At 45.8% G+C, this 17,795-nt stretch overlaps 1 protein-coding gene across 3 annotated transcripts in view; it reads left to right on the top strand.

The window, feature by feature from the left end:
* Positions 1 to 17,795, top strand: part of sema6a (sema domain, transmembrane domain (TM), and cytoplasmic domain, (semaphorin) 6A) — a 92,745-nt gene that overhangs the window by 55,631 nt on the left and 19,319 nt on the right. For 2 of the 3 annotated variants that reach the window (XM_036979400.2, XM_036979398.2), the window contains exons 7-17: positions 4,037 to 4,127; positions 5,270 to 5,389; positions 5,759 to 5,847; positions 6,799 to 7,016; positions 7,729 to 7,860; positions 9,000 to 9,155; positions 10,546 to 10,719; positions 12,031 to 12,171; positions 12,325 to 12,402; positions 13,863 to 13,921; positions 16,177 to 16,197. In XM_036979400.2, coding sequence (XP_036835295.2) covers positions 4,037 to 4,127; positions 5,270 to 5,389; positions 5,759 to 5,847; positions 6,799 to 7,016; positions 7,729 to 7,860; positions 9,000 to 9,155; positions 10,546 to 10,719; positions 12,031 to 12,171; positions 12,325 to 12,402; positions 13,863 to 13,921; positions 16,177 to 16,197 — 1,279 coding nt within the window. Of the gene's footprint in view, positions 1 to 4,036; positions 4,128 to 5,269; positions 5,390 to 5,758; positions 5,848 to 6,798; positions 7,017 to 7,728; positions 7,861 to 8,999; positions 9,156 to 10,545; positions 10,720 to 12,030; positions 12,172 to 12,324; positions 12,403 to 13,862; positions 13,922 to 16,176; positions 16,198 to 16,389; positions 16,432 to 17,795 lie in introns of all 3 variants that reach the window. The other variant, XM_036979395.2, reaches the window with a different exon arrangement.

Below are 17,795 nucleotides of genomic sequence, written 5' to 3'. Positions count from 1 at the left end.
CTGAAAGCCAGCTCCTCTGTCGGCGCCGACACTTGTGTACCAGGGCCGTTCAGACAGACACCTTGGCAGCCGTGGGCCACTCCCCAGAGCCAAAGCATAGCTCGCTTTGTGTAATAAAGCCTCCCTCCCCAGCTGCCTGATGTACGACTTGTGTCCGTTACATCACCTGTTGCCGGGCGGAGCAGGGGAGGGCTGCTGAGAGGCCCAGTTGATATTGATCAGCCATGGTGTATAGCCCCCCCCCCCACCTCCTGTATAGCCCCTGCCCCAGCCCCTGCCTCAGCCCCTGCCTCATCCCCTGCCTCATCCTGACCCCCTACCTCACCCCAGCCCCTGCATCAGCCCCTGCCTCAGCCTCACCCCCGCCTCAGCTCCTGCCTCTGCATCAGCTTCGCCTCAGCCTCACCCCCTGCCTCATTCTCACCCCCTGGCTCACCCCTTGCCTCACTCTCACCCCCTGCCTCAGTCTCACCCCCTGCCTCAGCCCCTGCCTCAGCCCCAACCCCTACCCCAGCCTGAGCCTGACAGGTAGCTGAAAGATGGAGCATGGCTGTCTCAGTGGGAGAGTCAGTGCACTGAATATGTGCACACTCTGATTTACCATAGCAGTAATAAACCCTGTACGATAACAACATAGACATGCAATGACAAAGCCCCTTTCCAGTGTGGAAGCAACCAATTAAAATGCATTTGAGGGCCATGCTAGAGATGTGTTTATATTCTATTTGTATTATTAATTTGCAGACAGGGCCTTAATCCTCGAGTTAATTAATGAATTTACATCCTCAAGGATAGGTCTAGCTTCCCATGTGTTCAATTGTTTATGGAAAAATACAATCATGTTTTCAGGAGCGACAACATAACTGTTCCTCTTTGCTGTTGATAGTGGATTGACCTCATAAATATCTCACGATTGCCTGGGAGTCTCTTCCTTCTGTTCAAATGGCAGGAATAGATCACTGACAGAGAGCCAAGCACACAGCAGACAGAGGTCATTGCCATGGTGAAATTAAACAGACAAGAGTGGGGCCTCCCTCCCCCTCCCCCTTCCCCTCCCTCCACCCCCCCCCCCTCAGTGATAGTGCTTCAACCCCCACAGTGATAGCATAGTGCCTCAACCCCCACAGTGATAGCATAGTGCCTCAACCTCCACAGTGATAGCATAGTGCCTCAACCCCCACAGTGATAGCATAGTAACTCAACCCCCTACAGTGATAGCATAATGCCTCAACAACCACAGTGATAGCATACTGCCTCAACAACCACAGTGATAGCATAATGCCTAAACCTCCACAGTGATAGCATAGTGCCTCAACAACCAGTGATAGCATAGTGCCTCAACAACCACAATGATAGCATAATGCCTCAACAACCACAGTGATAGCATAGTGCCTCAACAACCAGTGATAGCATACTGCCTCAACAACCACAGTGATAGCATAATGCCTCAACCTCCACAGTGATAGCATAGTGCCTCAACAACCAGTGATCGCATACTGCCTCAACAACCAGTGATAGCATAGTGCCTAAACACCCACAATGATAGCATAATGCCTCAACACCCACAGTGATAGCATACTGCCTCAACAACCAGTGATCGCATACTGCCTCAACAACCAGTGATAGCATAGTGCCTAAACACCCACAATGATAGCACAGTGCCTCAACACCCACAGTGATAGCATACTGCCTCAACAACCACAGTGATAGCATAATGCCTCAACCTCCAGTGATAGCATAGTGACTCAACAACCAGTGATAGCATATTGCCTCAACCCCCACAGTGATAGCATAGTGCCTCAACAACCACAGTGATAGCATAGTGCCTCAACCCCCACAGTCATAGCATACTGCCTCAACTCCTACAGTGATAGCATCGTGCCTCCACCTTGCTTCAACCCCCACAGTCATAGTATAGTGCCTCAACCTCGCCTCAACCCCCACAGTGATAGCATAATACCTTAACACCCACAGTCATAGCATAGTGCCTCAATCCCCACAGTGATAGCATAGTGCCTCAACCCCCACAGTGATAGTATAGTGCCTCAACCCCCACAGTCATAGCATAGTGCCTCAACCCCCACAGTGATAGCATAGTGCCTCAACCGCCACAGTGATAGCATAGTTCCTCAACCCCCACAGTCATAGTATAGTGCCTCAACCTCGCCTCAACCCCCACAGTGATAGCATAATACCTTAACACCCACAGTGATAGCATAGTGCCTCAATCCCCACAGTGATAGCATAGTGCCTCAACCCCCACAGTGATAGTATAGTGCCTCAACCCCCACAGTCATAGCATAGTGCCTCAATCCCCACAGTGATAGCATACTGCCTCAACCCCCACAGTGATAGCATAGTGCCTTAACCCCCACAGTGATAGCATAGTGCCTCAACCCCCACAGTGATAGCATATTGCCTCAATCCCCACAGTGATAGCATAGTGCCTCAATCCCCACAGTGATAGCATAGTGCCTCAACCCCCACAGTGATAGCATCGTGCCTCAACCTTGCCTCAATCCCCACAATGATAGTATGGTGCCTCAACCCCCACAGTGATAGCATAGTACCTCAACCCCCACAGTGATAGCATAGTGCCTCAACAACCACAGGGATAGCATAGTGCCTCAACCCCCACAGTGATAGTATAGTGCCTCAACCCCCACAGTCATAGCATAGTGCCTCAACCCCCACATTAATAGCATTGTGCCTCAACAACCACTGTGATAGCATAGTGCCTCAACACCCACAGTGATAGCATAGTGCCTCAACAACCACAGGGATAGCATAGTGCCTCAACCCCCACATTGATAGCATAGTGCCTCAACAACCACATTGATAGCATAGTGCCTCAACAACCACTGTGATAGCATAGTGCCTCAACAACCACAGTGAAACAGTTGAAATTAGTGCCCTCAGACTAGTGACGTCATATCAGTAATACAATAACTTTCCCTGTCTCGAAAATGTGTATCTTTTAAAGGGGACTCTGTTTATACAATTATTCATATCTTGATAGCTGAGAGAAAAATGCTGGTGTTAGTTGTCGTAATGTAAGGTCAAAAGTAATTTTTACTGCCAAATCAGCTTCAACTATTTCTCTGGCAGCGCTCTCAGCACAGTGAGAGAGTGTGACCGTTTCAGTGGGCAGATGATAGGTGTTTCCACAGAGACAGGAATAGAAAACAAAATAGCCTCTTTAGAGACCCAAAAGGGCGGTGTAAGCGCATCACCTTTCTTAGAAAACTGCAGTCTTTATGAGAGAGAAAACGCCTCTATGTAACTCTGTTAGCGTACAGTGATCTTGACCTCAGATCAGTGTCCTTGACCTCAGCCCAGTGACCTTGACCTCAGCCCAGTGACTTTGACCTCAACGCAGTGACCTTGACCTCAGCCCAGTGTCCTTGACCTCAGCCCAGTGACCTTGACCTCAGCCCAGTGACCTTGACCTCAGCCCAGTGACCTTGACCAAAGCCCAGTGACCTTGACCTCAGCCCAGTGACCTTGACCTCAGCTCAGTGACCTTGACCTCAGCCCAGTGATCTTGACCTGGTGGGGGTGGGATGGGGATGGGATGGGGTGGGGTTGGGATGGGTTGGGGTGGGGTGGGGTGGGGTTGGGATGGTGTGGTGTGAGGTTGGGGTGGGGTTGGGATGGGGTTGGGATGGTGTGGGGTTGGGGTGGGGTTGGGATGGTGTGGGGTTAGGATGGGGTTGGGATGGGATGGGTTGGGGTTAGGATGGGGTTGGGATGGGATGGGGTGGGGTTAGGATGGGGTTGGGATGGGATGGGGTGGGGTTAGGATGGGGTTGGGATGGGATGGGTTGGGGTTAGGATGGGGTTGGGATGGGATGGGGTGGGGTTAGGATGGGGTTGGGATGGGATGGGGTGGGGTTAGGATGGGGTTGGGATGGGATGGGTTGGGGTTAGGATGGGGTTGGGATGGGATGGGGTGGGGTTAGGATGGGGTTGGGATGGGGTGACTGCTAGCTTTTGGGTGGATTTTCCTCTGACCCTTTTTCTCTCTCCACTGTAGATGGACACCATGGATGCTGTAGGGGAGGACATCAGTGGGATGGCGCGGTGCCCATATGATGCCAAGCACTCCAACGTTGCCCTGTTTGCTGGTGAGAGACCTTAACTAATGTGTTACTGGAATGTGGATGTGGTTTGGGAAAATATAGCTTACCCTTTTTAGTCTAAAGAATCTTGCATTACCACATCAACATGAGTGAAAGGTATGCATTACTTTAAGTGTTTACTGTACAGTGTCTATTTTATGTACAGCAGTACTGTGTGTCTAAGACAATATCCCCCCTCTGGGAAATTACAGTTAACCTTATTAACCATATTCAACCAAGCACATTAAACTAGTTGTATGAATGACATGTCAAGATCATTTTAAATTCCACTGTATCTCTCAGTAATCATGTCATTACATGACAAGGCGTATCACTTCAAAGATTAGCCTTTTCCTTTAGTCATAGTCATTAAACATTAGCTGGATAGGACAGTCTTTCTCTTTTTGAGCGTAAGGTTGCATTAGGAACACTAGGGTGCATTTAATACTCTGTGGCCTATTTTAATAGCAATACACTAGCAGTAGGTCAGGAATAAGGAGCAGTCTGTTACATGCTGTTGAACAAATTGTTGAACTCTGGGCCAATTTGTTCTGTGTTTCTGGGAGGAATCTGCTGCTTGGCAGATGTAAGTTTGTGGGCAGCTTGGAAACACATGAAGCTATTGTGGTTTTACACCACCCCCCAAAAAAATTGAATATTCTCCCGAATCTGGGGATTAAAAATCAATAGAAAAGACGAAACCCCGAATGAGTCAGCTTTCCGTTCGTGGGTTACAGCTCCTCCAGCTGAGGAGCTGTTATAGTGATTCACTCTTACTGATATTCAGTGTGAACTGATTTATGGGATGTGAGTTTCTCTGTGTAAAGCCAACGCAGAGTAAATGCCTTTAGATGACTAGTTAATTTGTAGCAGCGGAATTGGAATGGGAATCTCTGAGTAATCAAGAGGATTCTTTGCTATCCTTTCAATGATGTAGTTAAAGTTTCCAATGCAGCCATCCAATTGAAGCTGAGGGGCTGAGGTCCTTCTCATTGCAGATACTGTTTGCATTGCGCAGCGTGTGTGTGTGTTAAATGAGGATCGTTTTTGTGCGTAGCCATTCCTCTTGTCGTGTTTGTGTTTGTTCTGCCCATGACTGGTACAGTGGCTGACTTCTTATTCCTTATCCCTCTCTCTTCTCTCTCCAGATGGAAAGCTCTACTCCGCAACAGTAACAGATTTCCTAGCGATCGATGCAGTCATTTATCGTAGCCTTGGTGACAGCCCAACGTTGCGCACTGTCAAACACGACTCCAAGTGTCTCAAAGGTGAGGAGAGTCATTGGATACAAAGGCCTGATGGTTGAAAGACGTAGAGACACAGACTCATCACAATGAGTGACGGGTTGGAAAACAAATCAGAGTTGATGCTGTCACTCTCATAACCAGTCCCATAGCAGTTATGTACTAAGTGGCTTCCTCTAAGAATGACAACATGACCAGGTTGTCAAAGCTGAATGAATAGATCCCTCATCCCCCACATGTAAATATCCCTTTAATAGAGATGATGGATTGAGCTACTCCCAGTGCCGTGCTTGGGCTGGGCCTCACTGTATACTGTGATTGATTCTTCAGGTATTGGATGTAAAATGGGTGTTGATCTGTTTTGTGATGATATGTCTGTTTTTTGTTTTTCAGAGCCGTATTTCGTACAGGCAGTTAACTATGGTGAATTCATCTACTTCTTCTATCGCGAAATTGGCATGGAATACAACACAATGGGAAAGGTAAGCTGACTGAGGCTGAGGGCTACATCCTCCTGAACAGGAGAGACAGGATGTGCTTTGTGAAGTAAACAGGAAGTGGGTGTATCAAGTATCTGTAAAGGCGGTCAGTATGGCCAAAATGGTGAAACCTTTTTCGATATAGAAAAACATTTGCAGGATGTAGGTCTAAAAATAGTTGAAAATGCATGTCAGTGATGCCTGGAAAGCCATTTTGAAGTCTAAATATATTATCTGACTCGCACTGGGTGCTACTGGTTAACTACTGCTACTGTTGCTTACTCTGGCTGTTTCCTCAAAGGATTTTGAAGTTTTTCTCCAAAATGAGACAGACAGGAATGGGAGGAAAGGAAAATGAGCTGATTCTTCATTCAAGGTTTTAGACCACAGGGATATGAGACGTTTTTGATTCATCCTTTCATTTCAGTTTGCATGGAGAAGGTTTAATTGTCTCCTATAAGGAAAATACGACATGGAAATGAATCACATAAACATTCTATTATTTTGAATAATCGTGGAGCCGGGGAAAAAATATTTACACCCAATTCCGTCTGACGTGTAATACTACACACGAATACAAAGTGAAATGATCTGGTTATTTTGAAAGGAATATCACTATATAAGAAAGAATGCAGAGTGGTGTGACGTGTGGTTTGGTGGGTGATGTGGGGTAGAGGAATGGTGCTCCCTGATTGATTGATTTGACAATCTGAAACATAATAAGTTCCACAGTCATTAATAATGTGGGCTGTTGTATATTTATGCATGGTGAATATTTTTAAGACCATGGCTCTGGTCTGCGAGACCTGCTTAGTTACAGAGACCTAATAATAATAAGCTTTACCTTCTGTGAGTGTGCTGGTTGGCGCATAAGGAAACCAGCCAGACAACAGGTGTGTTTCTGGAAACACACACTGAGTGTTGTGTGTGTGTGTGTGTGTACGTGTTGTCCAGGTGGTGTTCCCCCGGGTGGCCAGGGTGTGTAAGAATGACAAGGGTGGCTCCCAGAGAGTTCTGGAGAAACAGTGGACTTCCTTCCTGAAGACCCGTCTCAACTGCTCCATCCCGGGAGACTCCCACTTCTATTTCAACATCCTGCAGGCCGTCACCGACGTCATCCACATCAATGGTCGCGATGTCGTCATGGCAACCTTCTCCACACCTCACAACAGGTATGATTGTCCGGCGGCCACACAGAAGGAAATCAATTTCCCAGGGTACCGCAGCGCGTAATTCACTGTCACAATAGTTTTGGCACTTTTGTCAGGTGCATAATGTTATTCCTGCATAATGCATATTGAGAATGGAGAATCATTTAAGCAGGGAGTTTTTATCTAAATATAAATTATAAAGGAGCTGTAGTACTGCTACATATTGTAAATCCCATTTTATGGCGTTTCTTAGGCAATAAGACAATTGCTTGTGACAATGCAATTGAGCATGGTTAATGGGCATTAAAAGTCAATGAAGCGGCTTGGGATTCCTATAAGCGAATTTGATCCGGGCATGAATTGCAGTTAGTGAGTGAAATGAGAGGGAACACATTTTGACTGGAGGTAGTATTCTGAATTTATTAGCTATTAATTTAACCAAGTGCTTTGGCAGCATGGCGTGCCTCTCACTCTGAACATAGCCAACACTGGCTGATTACTGAGATTTACAGTCTGGGCCACAAGGTTAGCAGAATAACAGCTCTGTAACCGCCACAATCCTGCCCTTGTACATGATGAATCCCAATGCCAAGGCAGCTGAAATGCCCCTTTCGAAACGTCCAGGAAATAGACAAGTGATTCAGAGCTATGCTATGCGCAGTTTGCACACAGTGGAATCATATCAATTGGACTGAGAAAAGTTCTTTTTTGTGGGGGGTTGATGTTTCTACAGCATCCCTGGGTCGGCCGTCTGCGCCTATGACATGGCTGATGTGGCCAATGCGTTCACAGGACGTTTTAAAGAGCAGAAGTCCCCGGATTCCACCTGGACACCTGTTCCTGAGGAGAAGGTTCCAAAACCAAGGTATGCCCCCCCCCCCCCCCCCACACACACACACACCAACAACAAACACACATTCAAAACCACACACACCGGCAGCATGAAAGAAGTTCGATATCAGCAAATGAAGCATGAGATCATTTTCCAGATGGCTGCCTACTTCTACAAATGCACCAGCCTGATCAATCTCCATCTCTGCGTTCCTAATTACCCGGCAAAGAGCAGCTCCTTTTCTCTTGTGAAACGTACGTTTATAAACCGAGATCTGTGGAGGGGGATGGTACTGTAATTGGTGTCTCTCCCCATATGGCTGGCGATAATGTGGAGCGCAACAGGATACCACCCCTGGTGATTAGCATAACATTATGCGTTTGTGTGAAACAAGGTCAGGTGTTAATGTGATCTGAAATCTACGTCTCGTTTATTCAATTTATTTTCTGTTGACGTTACCAGCAGACAAACAGAAGGGAGTTTTCACAACGTTGCCCAGGTTTCTATCCCCCACCCTCTTCTGCAGCAGTAGACATGCAATGTTTTTTATTTGATTAATTTCACCTTTATTTAACCAGGTAGGCTAGTTGAGAACACCTTTATTTAACCAGGTAGGCTAGTTGAGAACACCTTTATTTAACCAGGTAGGCTAGTTGAGAACACCTTTATTTAACCAGGTAGGCCAGTTGAGAACAAGTTCTCATTTACAATTGCGACCTGGCCAAGATAAAGCAAAGCAGTTCGACACATACAACGACACAGAGTTACACATGGAGTAAAACAAACATACAGTCAATAATACAGTAGAAACAAGTCTACATGTGTCTTCGTCTCTGATCTGTCTCTGTTGCTTTTCATGTACTGTAGACCTTATTACATTGTGCAGTGTCTATCATGGAAAAGAATTGAATCAGGGCTGGTTTCCATGCCAGACCACAGAATCCACCCAAGTTATCCATCAAGAAAAGAAAGGTACCGCTCCACCGTAATAGTGCAGCAAAACCTTTTCAATAAAGCTATCAAGAGGTGAGATGTCTTCGAACGGATCTCCTATCAAAGGCAGCTTCACTTTTACACGGCCTTCTCCTCTGCTACTCTGTCCTTGTAAAGAGATCAAATGGCTGCTCTCTGACTCCCACTGTTTGATTCCCTGATACTTTCATCCACTTCAGGCCCGGGTGTTGTGCTGGCACGCCGTCCTTAGAGAAGTACAAGGTGTCCAACGAGTTCCCTGACGACACCCTGAACTTCATCAAGCAGCACCCTCTCATGGATGAAGCAGTGCCCTCTATCACTAACAGGCCCTGGTTTCTCAAGACCATGGTGCGGTGAGTATAGCCTCAATAGCTACGATGCTACTCTAGTTAGCGCGCTAGCTAGGTCTGGGTTATAGGTGGTGTTAATCAAGGTTATACGTGCATTATGCATGACTAAATTTGTAATTACCAGTGGTATCATTATATACATAAATCTTAGTTACAATTTTTATACAAATGTCATGGCACATAGCAAAGTGTTACGTTACATGTTGTTAAAAGGGTTATTATATACATCAAAAGCTGGTACTTTTATAAGGCCATATGGTGGAAGGTGGTTTTATTATCTATGTCACAGCCTCTGTGTGTAGTACGACTCTAACACAGGAAGTCAGCCGCAAACTGAATCTGTAATAGGACCTTATCTCATATATACCCCAAAGGGACATTATAGAATTTGAGCTTTTGTTACAAATTGGACTATCAAAATCCTATCAACTATGAAAACCTATTCCATTATATGTTCTAGTGGCTAGCCAGGCAAAATCTGTATGGAGGTAGACTGGATTCAAGGATATCCCTCTTGAGATTTCCTATTATTCTGGATACTGTCCTTGAGGTTGTTGTTATTCTTAACGGGACAGAATCATCGACATACTGTAATACTTGAGATTACTGTTATTGTTGATGGCGCAAAACCATGGGCTTAGAGACATTCAATGTCATTTCAAACCAGACAGTCTGAGTGGGAGAGAAGAAGGCCTTATCTGACTGATTTGATTGTGATGTGAGCATTTACTCAGATAATGTAAACGATTAAGTTGGTGCTTTCATTCCAGCGAAGGCATACACATGTTTTATATCTCATGACCTTGTGTGAAGAGATCTAGTCTTTCAATGGCAGAATGGAAAAGGATGTGTGGTCCACTAAATTGCTGAAAAATATATTTGTAATATATTTGTCTTTAATCCTTTCCATCTCACTGAATTAATAGCCATGCAAATGTATTTGCATGTGGATCTGCAGATTATACATGGTTTTGCTAACAGTAGGAGCTCCATGGTACAAATCTAATTGGAGATACTTAAGCAATAAGGCCCGAGGGGGTGTGGTATATGGCCGATATACCACGGCTAAGGGCTGTTCTTAAGCACGGCGCAACGCGGAGTGCCTGGATACAGTCTTTAGCCATGGTATATTGGCAATATACCACACACCCCCGAGAAGCCTTATTGGTATTATAAACTGATTACCAACGTCATTAGAACAGTACAAATAATTGTTTTGTCATACCCGTAGTATACGGTATGATATACCATAGCTGTCAGCCAATCAGCATTCAGGGCTTGAACCACCCAGGTTATAATACTAGATAACACACAGTGGAGTTCCGTCTTAAAATTAAGAAATTAGGTATAAATCCATAAACGTGTTCTTCCCGGTGTTCCATATCTGTTCTAGATACCGGCTGACCCGGATCGCTGTAGACAGTGCAGCGGGACCCTATCGGAATCACACCGTCGTTTTTCTGGGATCAGAGAAGGGGATCATTCTTAAATTCCTGGCCAAGATGAACAGTGGTTTCCTGAATGACAGTCTCTTCCTTGAGGAGCTCAACGTGTATAACCCAGAGAAGTATGTATTCCATGAGCTAGACACCACTACACCAGCACCAGCACCCCAGCACCACTACACAAGCACCCCTATCCCATCACCACTACACCAACACCACTAACGCATCACCACTACACCAGCACCACTAACCCATCACCACTACACCAACACCACTAACCCATCACCACTACACCAGCACCAGCACCCCAGCACCACTACACAAGCACCGCTATCCCAGCACCACTACACAAGCACCGCTATCCCATCACCACTACACCAACACCACTAACCCATCACCACTACACCAACACCGCTATCCCAGCACCACTACACCAGCACCACTAACCCATCACCACTACACCAGCCCCACCCTACCAGCACCACTAACCCATCACCACTACACCAGCCCCACCCTACCAGCACCACTAACCCATCACCACTACACCAGCCCCACCCTACCAGCACCACTAACCCATCCCCACTATCCTTGCAACACTATCCCAGCAGCACTAACCCAGCAGCACTATCCCAGCACCACTACACCAGCCTACCAGATGGCTACTCTATCATTTAAAGAGTTTCATCAAGTTACACTCTGCACTGACCACAGCTACTAAATTAAAGAGGCCGGTCCCGGATCTTCAGTAACAGGGGCTCAGACCACACAACTCTACTCTTACAAATGCAGGACGATTAAAGGAAACGGAGAGGGACTGCTAGTCATTCAATCCAGCCTGAGATCTCTTCCTAATACATTATAAAGGGGCCTTTGGAATATTTGGAAAGGAAGTAAATGAGGGGAAAATGTGCCTGGGCCTTGCCAAAGCAAATAGATGATAGGGTAGAGTCAATGAGAAGGGGATGAGAGGCAGGGCTTTCAAGGTGACAGGCGTTTGTGTTTGTTATCCAACGACGTAGCGTCATGTGACATGGGTGTGTGTGGGGTGAACGACAAGCCCCCCCCTTTTCTTCCTGGCATGGGCAGAGCAGTCTCTGGCCCTCAGCCATCTGGCCGGAGCGGACAGCGTAGGTGACTTTGCTGGGTGGGATCAGGATCTGGGTTTGGCCACCGCGCATTACATAGTGTAGATGGACTGTAAGCCCTAATTGAGGGCTGTAATGCCCGGGCTGAAGATAAATCCCTCCTCTAGGGTAGATGGATGCTCTGCACGGTGGGATTAGCATGGACTCTCTCTTATGCCCTGCAGACAAAGATGCTATGGTGGGGCTTTGAGCACCTATCAACAGAGAGAGACTGGGGCTTTTGGAAATGTTCTGTTAGTGCTGACAACTTCTGCTGTCTGTCTGTCTGTCTCTCTGCCCCCAATCCAGGTGCAGCATCGACGGTGTGGACGACAAGCGGATCGTCAGCATGCAGATGGACAGCCAGGGACACTCTCTGTTCGTGGCCTTTTCCTCCTGTGTAGTCAAGGTGCCGCTTTCTCGCTGCGAGAAACATGGCAAATGCAAAAAGTATGTTTATAAATGAAACCCTCCGTCCATCCATTCTCTTAGAGCCAGGACTTTATTTGTGCGTTTGTAATGTCCCAACCAATCAGTCTTCAGGAAAATAAAAGGCCATGAAGATACACTTTGTGATGAGAGTGCTGTGTGCGTTTCCTCCAGATCATGTATTGCCTCCAGGGATCCCTACTGCGGCTGGGTGTCCGAGGGAGCGTGCAGGCAGGTGGTGCTCGACCCAAAGTAAGTTACTGTTCACTCCACTATCATACTGTCTATTTCACGTACGGTAATCATAACATCATTTGTGCCGTATGATGACTGGTGTCCTCAGTGACGTCAATCTAGCTACTGTTTACATTTTTAGTTTCTATGATTAGTCACATTTTTGTGGTGCTCTGTATTTTCTTCCAACTGAAAGAGCCATTGAAAAGTCTGATGGAAGGAAAGGGATATTTGCCCTGGGGCTGGGGCTTGGGAGGAGGGGGACTTGGCAGTCGCCGTCATTTGTGGCTATATTTATGAAGCAGAACTAGATGTGTTTTGAAAGAAAAAAAAAACAGCATATGGAGTTTCGGTGGGTGAATCCCATTTAAGAGATGAAGTCATAATAAAAGGAACAGCTTTTGATGTTAAATTAATTTGATCCCAGCCGAATGATTGGTCTCGCATGCTACAGTACTATAGCCTATTATAATTTCTAAAGCCCTGGCCTCTCGACTGTTCTGATTGAGTTTCCACTTTGGAAATTGAGTAGACAGAGGCATTAGGAGGTTAGATGACCTCAGTTTTACTGTACAATATTTCTAAGTGAGTGAGTGAGGATAAGAGCGCTATGATCTGTAGGTTCTGTGGCGAGCGATTGAAAGCATTTGGCCGGACATGTCTCAGTGTTTAAAGGCCCAATGCAGCCATTTGTATCTCAATATCAAATCCTTTTTTAACAATTAAGTACCTGTTTTCAATTAAAATAGTCAAAAATAAACTAATATAGCTTCCTAGCAAAGAGCAATTTCTCAAGCAAGAATTTAGCTAGGATTGTCTGGGAGTGGTCTGAGTGGGGAAGGGAAAACAGGCTCTCTCTCTGTCTCTCTGTCTCTCTGTCTCTCTGTCTCTCTGTCTCTCTCTCTCTCTCTCTCTCTGTCTCTCTCTCTCCTCTGACCAACTTGTATATGCTGTGGGTCTGCTGTATATTACCATCTTGCACCACCCTCGAAGGCTAGATAAGTCAACATCATATTAAAAACTACATAGCATGTGTGTTTCCTCTTACTGCATTTCAGCAAAAATGATTTCATCAATACTCTACTTCTGATTTGAAGCCTGGTAAACCAGGCTGTGTAGAGCATGATCCATGCTCTGATTGTAAGCAGTGGTCCAGGCAGCAGAGGCTGTCATCCTTGACTGTAATCTTCCAGACAGTTGGCCGCTCTGTTTCACTGCATGGTTGGTCCTTCAGGAAAGTTGAGTGTGGGCTGCTGGGAGAAAATAGTGTCCACCTTCCTTCCGCTTCATTGGCCTGGTCCCTGGCCCTGATGCGTGTGATTGGACCGTGGACCCATATCGATAGTGAAGGCAGACAGTAGGGTTGTCCTCCTGGCTGGTCCTGTGGTGCCTGATCTGTCCAGGCCTGTGTGAGTTCTGATCTGTCCAGGCCTGTGTGAGTCCAGTCGTTCACTATGATGTCTCTGTTCATTATGCAGATCGGCCTTCGAGCAGGACGTGGAGCATGGCAACACAGATGGACTGGGAGACTGCCAAAGTAAGCAGGCCTCTTCCCTCTGTTGATCTGGGCTCAATGTGCCTCTGTCCTGCAGGACAGGGACGTGTATCTCACCCCACCATACACAACAGCACACACAAACATTGTACACACACACGCACATACTCACGCACACACACACAGCCCATACTCCCCTAAAGAGTCCACAACCACTCTGTATAGACTAGAGTACATAGCTCTGTGTTGCTTTGTGGTTAATACCGATTAGGGGAATACCAATGAATCAGAAGAAAACAAGAATGGAAAGCCTGTTCACATTCCTTTAGAGAAACACAATAGACCAGAATAGACAGTTCACATTCCTTTAGAGAAACACAATAGACCAGAATAGACTGTTCACATTCCTTTAGAGAAGCGCCGTAGACCAGAATAGATGAGAATGTCCTTTAAAGAAGAACCATAGAATAGATGAGAATGTCGATAAATATTGAACAGGCAGTCGATTCTCAATTACTTTAGGCCTTTTCACATTGCATTGTTCTTAGCCCTGGACTATCTTGCTTATAGCCTAGCATTTGATTTCCAACAGCGATGGTTTGTATAAACCTTGCTCTCTGCCTGTCTAACCTCAGAAACAAAGTTACACTTTTGAAATTCGATCTTGCCCCAGTACAGTGAATGCTGCGCATGAACGAGACATCAACTTTTCTGATCTAGGCGAAATCATGCAACAGTATTATTATCATGGATATATCCAATTAATAATCAATGGAAAAGCTATGAAAACACAGTCGTGCTAAAAAAGTTTTGTAATTAACTCGAGTGTACAGTTGCTTTTCTACAACAGGTTAGCTAGCCAACTAAGGCTAACACAGTCACAACAAACCGCGCAACTAGAATAACAGAAAAGTAGCGGCATTTGCGTTGGTTTTTACCTGTTTTTCTATTTACCTTACTTTGTAAAAAATAATATTATTTATGATTTTGACTGGCTGAGAAAAGATGTCCTGACATGTTAATTCTTAATAGGACAGTGGAGATGTTGAGAGAGACAGAAACGTATGTACAAACCCCCGTTGTTGCAAACCAAATGTTAGGCTAGAAGCAAGGGGAAACCAAATATTAGGCTAGAAGCAAGGGGAAACCTAATGTTAGGCTAGAAGCAAGGGGAAACCAAATGTTAGGCTAGAAGCAAGGGGAAACCAAATGTTAGGCTAGAAGCAAGGGGAAACCAAATGTTAGGCTAGAAGCAAGGGGAAACCAAATGTTAGGCTAGAAGCAAGGGGAAACCAAATGTTAGGCTAGAAGCAAGGGGAAACAATGTCTACATGCTTTTTACAGTGGAGATCAAGTTAATGAATTGGCTGTCTGGGGCCTCCAGAGTGGAGCAGCAGTCTAAGGCATTGCATCGCAGTGCTTGAGGCTTCACTACAGCTCCGGGTTTGATCCCAGGCTGTGCCACAGTCAGCCGTGACCAGGAGACCCATGATTTCCTTGTCCCATCGCGCTCTAGAGACTCCTTGTGGCGGGCCGGGCACCTGCAAGCTGACTTCGGTTGCCAACTGGACGGTGTTTCCGTCGACACATTGGTGCGGCTGGTTTAAGCGAGCAGTGTGTCAAGAAGCAATGCGACTTGGCAGGGCCGTGTTTCGGAGGACGCATGGCTCTCGACCTTCGCCTTTCCCGAGTCCGTAGGAGAGTTCCAGCGATGGAACAAGACCGTAACTTCCAATTGGATATCACGAAAAAGGGGTACAAATTGTCTGGCTGGCCTGATGGGACACTGGATGAGTAGGGTTTTCTCAGATGGAACAGAAAACAAGATGCCCATTTTTGCTTCAAAGGCTTACCTGTACAGTTTTTTTTTGTATTGCTTAGAACACGTCTCAACCAATCATAATGCTTGTTTTAACCAACCCATTGTAGAATATTAATTTACTGCATTATAGGCATCACAAGCATTTGTAAATTAAGGGACAGTGCAGCTTTTGTGATTGGACAGTGAGCATTCTAGGCGTTGTTCTTGACCCTGATTCACACGGGCTATTTTGGCACAGTGTTTCTGGGGCTAACCCTGAAAAGTTGATGCTAACCCTGCAACTGAGCAGAGCCAACTAGCCCTGAGCTAAGGTGAACATTCACTTAGCCCCTGGCAAAAATGTCCTTCAGCCCTTAGTTAAGGTGCATTGTGAATGCGCCTTTTGAAGAGATGGTTTAGATCATGCCAATTGTATTTTTTTTATTTTGCTCTTTGAAAAAAATGAATTAACACATTTTTCCTTTAATTTTTTTAGATGCGTTCGTGGCCCTCAACGGTAAGTACCAAACCCGAGGTAACGAGATGATACCTTCCCTCACACGTATTTATTTTCAGCTCTTCCGTTCAATCAATTCTTTGCTCTCACCATAATGAAACCCCGCCCACTATTTCACGAGAAGCTAAACGAGCTGAGCTTTAATTGAAATGTTTCATTTTCTATATTTTTTCGTTCCTTTTCTTTCTGTAGACGTTCAGTCCAGTCCTCACAGTCATGAAAGGCCTCGCCATGGTCAGTCTACTTTTGTTTTCCCCCAGTTTGGCATATATAGTGTAATTCTCTAGCATCTAGAACCTTTCCTAATCCACTCCTCAGTGTTCCGAGTCCAGATCTTCCCTCCCCTCCACCCCTCCTCCTGCCCTGTTCTGCTCTGCTGTGAAGGACCTCTAGACTGCGATGCAATAGCATTGATTTGTCCTAACCTTTGTTTCCCTAATTGGATGGATCTTGTTGTTAATAGAAAAGGCCTCCATGATTCACTGTGGTTCACCAGACTCATCAAGGTGCATGAAAACGATGGAGGTTGTTGACAGAGGCTAAACACAAGCTCACTGCTCTAGAAGCTCCAACATTTCCCATACAAACCCACAGCACTGCTGCATGGTACCACTAGCTTACAGCAAGCATACTCACGCATACACACGCAGACAGACAGCAAAATTCAATTCCACACTTACATCTATTGAATGTGTTTATGCTCGATTCTTGGTGCTGGTTGATTAAACTATTTTCCGTCCAGGCTTATGAAGAAGAATGATAAACAGTCTTGATTAGCCTGCAACGATGTCACAGTCCTCCATAAGCACCTCACACTTCATCTATACAAGACCAAGCATTCACACTCCCATATGGAATGACAAGAATAGCAATTTTTGGGGGGGGTGATATCATTCCAGATATAATCCCTTTTCTCCCGTACTGTTCCCCCATTTCTTCCTGTCAGATTTCAGGTGAAATACAAAGCGTTTGTATTTAAATGCATCCCTGCAGTTGTGAGTGTTTGTTTCTCCCTGTAGGTATGGCTGTGTATTTGAGGCAGTCAAACCCACAGCGTTTCAGACACAGACTGTTGATATAGTGCTGAAGACGAATGCCCTTTCTATCCCCCCAGACAAGCCCTCTCCTCCTCTGTTAAACTTTTTTAAAAAGGAATCTGCACAAGTTGGCAGTTTAGGATTTTCTTTTCCAAGGAGCTGGTGCTTTGCCTCTGTATGTGTGTCATCTGACTGAATTGCACTTCCCTTGGCCGAAGAAAATGAATTATAAAATAGTCCTGTCACACTAATCTCTCAGCCCACGGTGCATTGTTAAATAAATCATTTTAATGATTGCCACGCGGAGGCTTGGGGGCTGTTGTTCATGGTAGACAAACGGCAACAATCCCAGCCCCCTACCGCCTCCCTTCCTCTCCCTACCCCCACCACCAGCCTCTCAGCAACCATCACCCCCTCATGGGAAAGCGTGTTAAAATGGTTTACTGGGAGCTGGCCTGATTAACATACGAGCTGTTGATTACAGTATGGCTGCTGGTCGCCTGAAACAGGAGAGTTGGTTGCTCTAAACAGGAGAGACGTGAGGATGTACACTGATAATGG

This window comes from Oncorhynchus mykiss, chromosome 6 (assembly GCF_057628025.1).
Source record: "Oncorhynchus mykiss isolate SJ-2025 chromosome 6, ASM5762802v1, whole genome shotgun sequence".
Taxonomy (NCBI): Eukaryota; Metazoa; Chordata; class Actinopteri; order Salmoniformes; family Salmonidae; genus Oncorhynchus; species Oncorhynchus mykiss.
Note: the sequence above shows the minus strand (reverse complement) of the source record. Positions and strands in the feature narration are given on the sequence as shown.